The sequence below is a fragment of the Larus michahellis genome, chromosome 3 (genome assembly GCF_964199755.1).
Source record: "Larus michahellis chromosome 3, bLarMic1.1, whole genome shotgun sequence".
In the NCBI taxonomy this organism is placed as follows: domain Eukaryota; kingdom Metazoa; phylum Chordata; class Aves; order Charadriiformes; family Laridae; genus Larus; species Larus michahellis.
In genome coordinates, this window is record NC_133898.1 from 98052913 (window position 1) to 98062954 (window position 10042).

General features: G+C 49.2%; 1 protein-coding gene across 3 annotated transcripts in view; it reads right to left on the bottom strand.

The window, feature by feature from the left end:
- The window catches only part of KCNQ5 (potassium voltage-gated channel subfamily Q member 5), a 303061-nt gene extending 293601 nt beyond the window's left edge, over window positions 1-9460 (bottom strand). For all 3 annotated transcript variants that reach the window (XM_074581371.1, XM_074581370.1, XM_074581369.1), the window contains exon 1: window positions 8111-9460. In XM_074581371.1, coding sequence (XP_074437472.1) covers window positions 8111-8466 — 356 coding nt within the window. In that variant the 5' untranslated portion in view covers window positions 8467-9460. The remainder of the gene's footprint in view (window positions 1-8110) is intronic.
- Window positions 9461-10042: the final 582 nt, after the last annotated feature.

The following is a 10042-nucleotide window of genomic DNA, read 5'->3' on the forward strand; positions in this document are numbered from 1 at the left end:
ACCTCTGTTAAGGAAAATACACACATTTACGATCGAAGATTTTCTTGGGTGAAGGCCAAACAGAGAAATTCAGATATGTCTAGCTGGAGGAGTGTGCCCACCTCTGAATCACTCAACCTGACTGTATATATTAAGAAGTAATCACACAACCTTTCAAGTGGAAGGCGCTGCCTGAGACTACACTTCAGTGCCCAAAATGATGAACATTTTGCTGAGCTTCCTGTAACGCAATTACACTGCAACTCCGACAGCTATCACAAGAGAAATCTAATGCTTAACAGAAAATTGAAAATATTACTTAAGTGAAGCTGACCTGTAAGACAGCCTTTGAACTTTTAATTAATATCTTTAAAGGAAGTTTACGTTGTACATGAGCGCAGCAACTGCTTAAAATTATTTTGCAATTGATAAACTGTACAGCTGATGAATTTTCTACCTTAACTGACCTATGGTGGCAATCCCTTGGGTAATCTACATCTGCTCTCTTACAGGAAATCTGTAAACCAAACTTTAAAAAAAAAAAAAAAACCGCTCAGAGAAAACAAGACAGGAGAAACAAAAAACCAACCCCAAATTTCCCCAAATTCAGTATAATTTACATAGCATATATTTAGAAGTGAATCTCAATACACCAGCGTTAATTAAAAAAGCCAAGAATGCATGCTTTGTTGTGTTAATGATTTGCAAAGGGAAAAAGCAACATTTGTTTTAAGAATAAACATCCACCTCATTAGCAATACTGCAGCAAATGATGTCTATTATGTACACATGTTTAAGATTTTTCATTGGATAGTATTATTTATGCTTTCTACTCCATCTTTTTACCTGTGTGCAGAAGGCTCACTTTTGCTTCATTTAAAATCGGTGGCAAATTTCATTAATTTTCATCAGACATTTATGGTAATGGAAATATGAACCATATAACACTGTTAAACACTAGGCAATTAAGTTTTACCTTTGAATTAGACGTAACTCCCTTACAGCAGTGAGTTTTATTAGCAATGTCAGGAGTTTACATTGTTTAGGAATAAAAGTTCTTCCTTCTATAAATTTTCTCAATAAAAAAAATTAATAAAGTTAAAAACCGTGTGTTTTTCCTTTCCACAGAAACTATTACGAAAAATTTCACTGCATTTTTATGAGTATTTGTAAATACATTAATGATGCCTATTCTCACGAATAGGGAAATCACTATTAATGAGTGAATGCTCATTGTTATTCCATGTGGTTGATGCTAGAAATTATTTGCAATTATTGCAAAAATCTTATTTCAATTGTACTTTCCTCTAATTCAGGAAACTTAATTAAGCTACAAAGAACAACAGTAAAACAGGGTGAATAGCTATTAAAAATATAGTCAGATTTGGAGCATGGAAAGAGCATCAAATCTGTGTGGATACCATGATTTTTATTTTTGCTTTAAAAAATCAAGCACCACAGAAACTTAAAAAGTATTGGGGGAAAAAAGTGTCTAGCTCATTAAGATATTGTCTAGAGCCTACTCTGAAAATCCATCAGACAAATACTGTCTCACAGGCAATTAAAATCTTTCTAAAATCTTTCTTGCATGCTCTAAACAACTACTCCTTTGAGACAGCACACATTTAATGCCACACGATGTATTCAGAGATTATCCGACCCCTGGACAAAATCTGTAATTTCGGGCAACTTCTTTCACCATATGAGACCACAGAAAGTTCACCAAGAGTCCTCACATCATATAAGACACTCAATAAGGAAGACAAGAAACGTCATGCCCAAGACTGGCACACTAAGATAGGATTCTCACCCCTAAATATAATGCCAATTGCATAGTTTTTGCATGAGGGGGGAAAAATACAGCAAAAAGATAATTATAAAGCAAGCTCTTAACTCACTTCTTGCTTTAAGGTGGAGAAAAGATGGACAAGACCCTGCTTGCAAAGATTGTAGATTTATTTAAAAATCTGAAACCCAGACACTAACTTATGGATCCACACACCTACTATCCACCTTCCTATACACAATTCCAAATCCCATTTGAGACAAATAGAAGAAAGCCCACGTGCATGAACTTTCCCCAATCCAGGTCGTGGTGACTCTTTCTCAAAGAAAGCCTTTTGTTCTCTTCTTTCGAGAAGATTGAGGATCGGTTTTGATTTTTATGGCAAATTAGTTGTTTCCCCTGGATCACTACTCTGGAGTCAGAAAGTGAGGCCAGTACAAATGAGAAAACTTGGTAGACCAAGCCTCAAAAACTGAAATGTGAAACAGTATTTTACTGAGGTAAGTATACATCACATGATAAACATTCCTGATATTTATCTACTGAAAACCCTGAGGTGGGCAATAGCTCTCCAACAAAAACCAAGTGAAAGTGAGAAGCTAGATGTTATTTATTGCCCGTGGCAGGGTTCCAGGAGAGGACTGCTGTCCACGAACACCACCAGAAAAGAGGAGGAATGAAGCATTGTTGACCATTTTATCTTCGCTGCCCATCACAGAGGAAGTCTAAGCTGTTTTAAAGATTGCTGTATCTCCACCTCTCCCATCAGTGTACAGCGACTGAGATAGCAGAAGAAAATACAGAACGTGAACATAAAAACCTACAAAGGCCAATTAAGAGAAAAGCAGAGACCTGCATCTGGTGCAGAATAATCCCATGCATCCATACAGGCTGGGAACCTCCTATTTGGGCGGCAGTCACACCAAAAAGAGCCTTGGCATTCCTGCGGAGCCAGCAGGGTGAATACAAGCCAACAGCATGCCCTCGTCAGAAGTAAGATGAACAGCATACAACTCCATTAGAGCACTGGGGCCAGCAGGCTGAAGAAAGTTATTTTTCCTCTCTACGCAACATGGCCTCACACCACGGCACCCAGTTGTGCCTCCCCCCAGCTGAATGGGGATGTGCAGAAGATGGAAGAGAGATGTTGGAGAGCAACGAAGTCAGCGGCCTCGAGCTTGCGTCTTCCATAGAGAAGTTGAGGGAGCTGAGCTTGTTCAGCCTGGCAAGAAGGTGATCTAACAAGTGACCTTGTAGCAGCCTACAGCTACTTGAAGGGAAATTACAAGGATAAAGAAGACAAATTCCTCTTGCTAGTGCCAGATGATACGTAAAGGGGCAATGACCATAAACTGCCACTTGGAAGGTTCAGGTTGGCTCTCCTGTCCTTCCCTCCCCATGCCAAAACCCCTCTTTTTTCAACAGGTGGATATTGTGGACCTGCAGGTTACAGCAAGGCAGTGGGACCTCCATCCAGTGAAGTTTAAGACCTGTCTAGACACCGCCCGGCTGACACGACTGGGAAGAGTGCGTCTTCCAGTTGGACTGGGTGACTTCCAAAGTTCCCTTCCAAGCAACGTTTAAGTGAGAAATATGCACATATATAGAATCCCAGACTGCCTCAGATGTGGCAAACGGATGCAAATTTATACTAAAGTGCATCTAAATATCCACCGTCATTCATTGTCACACCCTGAAAGAAAATTCCTACTAAAGTTGAGGTGTTACAGTTAAAGAGTTTTAAATTTTTTCCTCCTTCGTACCTAATAAGATTTGCTTTGATACATCACCTAATAAGATTTGCTTTGATACATCATTTATGTTATTATTTGTAAATATCATGCTGTTAATTGTTTTTTAAAGCATATAAAAACATATTGTTATCCTAACAACATCAGACCCTGACTCTGAAATGGTGCCTGAAAGGATGAAAGCCATAGATCTACCCGCAGAGCACCTGGAACTAGTTCAGTAGATGCCTTGAGATGGATAAAATAAAGTGATAAAATAATTTCTCCTACTTTCTGATAGTAGGAGAAAAAGCAAGTATTTAGGCTGCTGCACATTATTGTTGTTTTTTGGGTTTTTTTAATCAGAATGTGGAACGTCCCTAATTATACACATGGCACAGTATGATGCAGCGCTGTTAGCTCACATGCAAAGACACTGCTGTTCAATAGCCATCTGATCATTAGTAAGCTGTGTCCTTTCCAGCAGATCTGGAAAACTAAAATAGCTAGTTAAATCTTTGATGGCATCATTAGATTATTTTTTTTTCAGAATTAATTTTTTAGCCTTTTTCCATCAATAACGCAAAGGACAAGAAGAACATCATAGAGGCTCTTAAACTCATCCAGCACTGCACCTTCTCTCCAGCAGCGGCCAACAGAGGATGCCCGTGGAAACCTATCAATACAGGCCATGCAGAGCAATACCGCCCTTGTGCACGCATCCAGCCCTGCCGATTTGTGATTGAGAAGCTTCCAGAGCAAAAGGTGGTGGCTTTGTAAAGAGGAGGACATCCCTACAACAAACGTTAGAGACTTTGGCATGGAATATATTACAAAGAAATCAGTAAGAAAGAGAAACTTTATTATTCCTGAAATAAATCCAACATGTTAAATTAGGAAACTTATGCAAGTAATTATATCCTAGCAGTACAAACGGTATCCAAGAGTAGTATTTTTTTCTGAACTTCTCAAGCCATCTCTTTTTCAGAATGTCAATTAAGAATAAAAATAATAAAAAATCCTTATGACAATTGAAGATGAAACCCAGAGTTGAATTTGCAACAAATCTGGAATTTTCCTTTGATCATTCTAAGGCAATGACTATACATTTTTACCAAGCCAAACAACCCAAAATAATCTAAATAAACAACAACGGCAAGAACAGGAAGAAATCCTTTCTTTCAAAAGACAATGCTTTTGAAATGTTACAGTATCACAGCATTTTAATGTAGGTGCGCACGTGTTAAATATGCACATGCTCCATGTGTAGGTGATGTGGTGTGGCATAAATATTTTACTAGCAGGAGTTTAAGTTACTGACTCATTACTCACAAATGGCATGAATGTTCTTTTCTGATTTTATAAGTGTTCATATTTTTGGTATTCCTGAATGATTAAGAATAGAAGACCGTAGTATCCGAAAAGCAGTTTTTCAAAAACTTGCTGTAAAGATCTTAGTTTTTTAACTAGGGCTTCCATGTAAAGAACGACTGAGGTACAAAAAAAGGAGCCAAGAAACATGTCATTTATGGCTCTACTCCCCAGCACAACTATACTGAAGTCAAAGGCCTTTGCTCAAGAGTAAATCCTTCCTCAAGTAGCAGAAGTTTGCAGAACAGCTGTCTTTTCCAGCATTTTGCAAGTTTATATTTACAAATAAACAAACCCATTGACTTCTGAATGTGGGTCACAACACTCATTCCTCAGGTGGATGGCCTATTTTTCTGTCTTATTTGAAAGGGCAAAAAGAAAAGAGAAGAGCGAACTGGGCATAACTGTCAGCTCTAAAGTGTTTTTCCCTGCGGGAATGAGAAATGAAAATACAACTGCAGGGATGGTTTTCTTGTTTGCAACTGGTACTTAATTCCCCACTTCTTATTTAAAAAACAACCGGTCAAACCAAAATAAACTTCTAGAGAGAAGACTTATAATTGCAACTCTGAAACCACCCTTGGGTTATTTCAACCTGCGTATCAGAGGGAGCTTCATTTCAGGAGACCAACGATCCACACAGAAGGTCTCACACCAGACAGCCCATTCCTCTAACAGGAACAGTACAGAGCTGTAACGGGCTCCCCTGCAGTCAAGAATAGCTTAGCAGAGGTAGGAGCAGAGATCTCATCCACGCACTTAGCAAGGTCTTTGCAACTCTAAGCTACTTGTCTGCTTCAAGACTTTTTTTCAAATGGTTTTGGGGTCTGCTTTTGTTTGGGTTTGTTTTTGTTTTTTTTTTTAATTCTGTAAGAAAGTATGTTTTCCAAGATGCGATTGTATTTGATCGGGTGGTGGCTGGAAAAAAAAAAAAACCTGAGCCTGAAACACCGAAAATATTATCCGAATATCTGGCAGTCATTAAATCAGAATTCCATAAATACATTAAAATAATTTATAGACTGGCAATGAGGGTGGCTGTCAAATTGAAAGCCAATGGAACTTCAGATGCACTTTAAACTCTGTAGCAGTGACAGATCCTTAAAGGTACTATTATTACTAGGTGCCTTCATATTACAATAATGCTTCAAGCTCTTTCACACAGATCTGCTCAGATAAAAGATATAATGTTGGCATTTACAGCTGCCAAAATTGCCATTTGCAATTAAAAATTAAAACTGGCACTCTTTCTATGCAGGCAATTATCTAAACGCAGCTGGCAATCTTCCTTGTTTACAGTGCTGCTGTGTCATGACTTCACTCTGTTTGGAAATTTACTTTTTTTTTTTTGAGGTTTAAACTTGTCAACTTTATTTCCAACTTGAACTTTCCTTGTTTTAATGATTTTCATCATGATCTCAAAGAGAAAGGTCCAAAACTACAATTTACGGATTTTGTATGGCAACTTCAGGCACTGCAGTAAGACAATTCCTAGTAAAAACTTTGGTGGTTCTCACAACATGCATCTATGCCACAGGATAACACCTGTAAGAACCCAAACAGCAAAACGTACCAAATAAAAGCAAGTTCAGTCTGTAAGAGTTGACTTTCACAGTAAAACAGTGAATGGGCAGATCATCTAAGTGGACAAACATCCTTTTCCTGAATAAGATATAACATTAAGTATGTTTCTACTGCCCGTTATCTGTAGCAATTTTGATCTACTAAATAAATCTACCCACAAAGTATCTTATTAATCAGACTGCCATGATTTTGGGAGAGTATTTTTTCCACTTATAACAACTTTTATTAAAGCAGGATTTGGGGATTCCCCTGCTGCTGGGAGAGGAGCACTCTTTACGCTATCAATCAGCTTTTAAGGAACAGCTGCTTTTTTTTAACGAAGCTGCTGTAACCACTAGCTTGATTCCGGCAACTATCACGGAAATATAGTTACCTACAGCATCTCAATTAAATCTTCCATTTTCTTTAAGATACATCTTCTGTAGTCAAACACAGAAATGCCTTGTGTTATAGCCCTGATACAGTAATGTCTATCATCCTTCCTCTGCAATTTATTGCAACGTTTTCATCTAGGATCCATCGCAACGACTCCTTGCTAGACTTATTGCCTCTCTTGCTCAGCCATCCAAAAGGCTTCTGAGTCGGGCCTTCCCCCCCAGAAATTACCAAAACCCGTAAAAAATAGGGGTTTGCTAATGAACTGAGGAACACCACGGACCCTGCGGACGCTTGAAGGCGTTACAGATCCCAGGTCTCCTCCGCACACAGTCCAAGTTTCGCAGCGCCGGGGGCAGCACCGCTCTTCGCGGAGCGATGCGATGGGACGGCTGCTTTTGTCACCGTCTCTTTCAGAACGGAGGCGACAGGAGGAGTCATTCGCCAAAAGGGAAAAGCGCAGAAAGGACAGACCCCGCGGGAGCGTGCCGCCAGCGCCGGGGCTGCCCGCTGCGCCCTTCCCCGGGGGTGGCCCCGCCGCGGCCGGCGGCAGGTGGGCGCCCCTGGGTGGCAGCATCCCGCGGCCAGCACACGCGTGGGAAGGCGGTTTGCGGCCCACGCCGCCACCCGCACTCACCCCCGGCGGGGCGGAAACCACGCGCGCCGGGAAAACACGCGGGAGGCAGAGCGGCGGCCCCCGCCGCGCTCACTTTTCAAACCGCTCGGTGGCCGCGAAGCAAAACCCACGCCGGGGGTACGGCCGGCGGTTCCACCGCGCCCCGCCGCCACGGGGAGGGGAGCCCGGGAGCGGCCGGCACTCCTCGCCCCGTCTAACCTCGGGGCCGGCGGGGGCGGCCGCTGCGGGAGTGCCGCGCAAACCCCCGCACAACCCGGCGGCCTCAAGCGCCCGGGACACGAGCGAGCATGTGCTCCCCGCCGGCTCCTTCTGCCGGCTGAACCGAGCCTCCCCCCCCGCCCCATCACCTCCCACCCAAGGCTGCGCGGATTTTCTGTCGCCCGCGGAGCGCCCCACCGCAGGTGGCGGCGGCGGCTCCCCCCGTCCCCCGCTGATGCCTGCCCGGACACTTTCGGCGCGACTCGCGGGGGGACTTGTCCTCCGTGAGGACCGGCCGCGGGGCGATGCTCGGGGAGCGGAGCGGGAGGAAGGAAGGTGCGCGCCGCGCGCTGCGGCGCGGCTGTGTCCGCGGGCAGGTGCGGGCGGCGGCCCGGGGGAGGGGACGGGACGGGACGGGACGGGAGGAGAGGGGAGCGGGTCGGTACTCACACGAAGGCGTGGTAGACGAAGGCCCATCCGCGGGGCCGCTCCAGCACGTTGTACAGGTAGTTCTGCAGCCGGCGGTACTTGGCGTTCCTGCGGCAGCTCGGCCCGCTGCTGTACGACAGCGGCTTCCCCAGCAGGCTCATGCGGGCGCCGTGCTTCCCGCGGCGGCCCTCCCGCAGCCCGGCGGGGGCGGCCGCGCCGCCGGTGCCCAGGAGCAGCAGGCCGTCGCCGCGGGCCGCCGCGCTCGCCAGCGCCCTGCCCCGGCCCGACTCCACATCCTTCATGCCCGCCGCCGCGCCGCTCTTCACCCAGAGCCCCGCCGAGCCGCCCTCCTCCCCGCCGCCGTGGTTGCGGGGCATGGCATCACCCCGGGCGCCGGGGCGGGCGCCGGGGCCGCGGCGGAGCAGGGCGCGGGCGGCGGCGGCGGCCAAGCACCCCGCGGCGGCGGCCCGCAGGAGGCAGCGGGGGCCGAGGGTCTCCGGGCGGCGCCCGCGGGGCGCGGGGGCTCGGGCCACTTTGGGCGCCCGGCGCGGCGGGGGCCGGGCTGCGGCAGCTTCGCGGGGGCCCCGGCGAGGGAGCGGGCGCCCCCCCGGGCGCTCTCTCCTCCCGGGCGGCGGCGCCCCGCCGCCGGCCCCCGCAGCGGCGCCCGGCGTGGCTCCGCGGCCCGGGACGGGGCGGCGGGAGGGCAGCTCCGGCGGAGAGGCCGCGGGGGCGAGGGCTGCGGGCCGCGGCTCGGCGGTGCCTCTCGCCGCCCGCCGCCTCGCTGCCTCCCGCGGGACTTGGCCCGGCCGGGCCGAGCAAGCTGTTGCTCTCGCTCCCGGCGGCGGAGAAAGTCGGTGAGAAAGGCGGGCCGGCGGGGGCCTCGCCGCCGGGCGCCTCCGCGTCCCGGGGCGCAAACGGCAAAGGCAGCGGCGGTGCCCGCGGCGGGGCGGGCGGCAGGCGGCTGGCGGGACGCGGCGCCCGCGGGCTACGCGCGCTGCCGGGAAATGTCCATTTAAGTCCGAGAAAGTAACAAAACTGCCGTAAGTCTCGGCGGCGGCGGCGGGGGGGCGGGGGAGGCTCGGCCGGCGGCGGGACCCCGCTGCGGGCGGGGAGCGCGGCCGGCCCGGGCGGGGCAGGGCAGTCGAGCCGCCGGCTGTCCCCCCCGAGGGGGCGGCGCAGCCCGGCACGCCGCTCCGGCGCTTCCGCCGTGCCCCGGCCCCCCGCGGCGGCGGGAGAGCAAATCCCAGCGGCGGCGGGGGCTGCCCTCCCTTGCGGGTTCCCCCCCCCAAAATCGCCGGCAGCTCCGGCCCCGGCGCGGTGCGGTCGGAGCGCAACTGTGCCGCCGCTCGGTACGCGGGCTGCGCCGAGAAAACAAAGCTCCCCCTGCCGAGAGCGGGCCTTTAACTCCCCGCCGCATCAAGGTGAGCTTGCGGAAAAAAAAAAAAAAAAAAAAGAAAAGAAATCCACCCCCCCCACGCCGCAGGCGCGGGCCGCTCCGCGCCTCCCCGCCCGGAGCCGCCGGCAGCCGCGCCGGCGTTGGCCGCCGTTTATTGCCGGTGCTCGGTGGGCGCCCCCCGGCCGCCCCCTTCCACCGGTCCCCGAGGCTGCCGGCTGCGGGCAGCCGCCGCCCGTGCCGCTCCCCCGGGACGGGCAGCGCCCGCCGCCCCCCCCGGGGGTCGCCGTGGGAGCCCCGCGCTGCCCCGGGGAGAGGGTGAGCCTCTCCCCGCAACCCCGGCACTTCAGCACCGGCTTCATGAAAAATAGCTGCGTGTCACTGGTTTTGCAGCCTGAGCACCGCAATGTGAAAATGTGACGCTAATTCGTGAAGGGTTAATGAAAGCTGATAATGTGGACGCTGATGTTATGCGAAAATCAATAGAGGCATTCAGAAATTCAATTAAAGTTCGGGTTTTTTTCTTCGTACTGGCTAGTTAGAGGCCAGGCTCTCAAGCC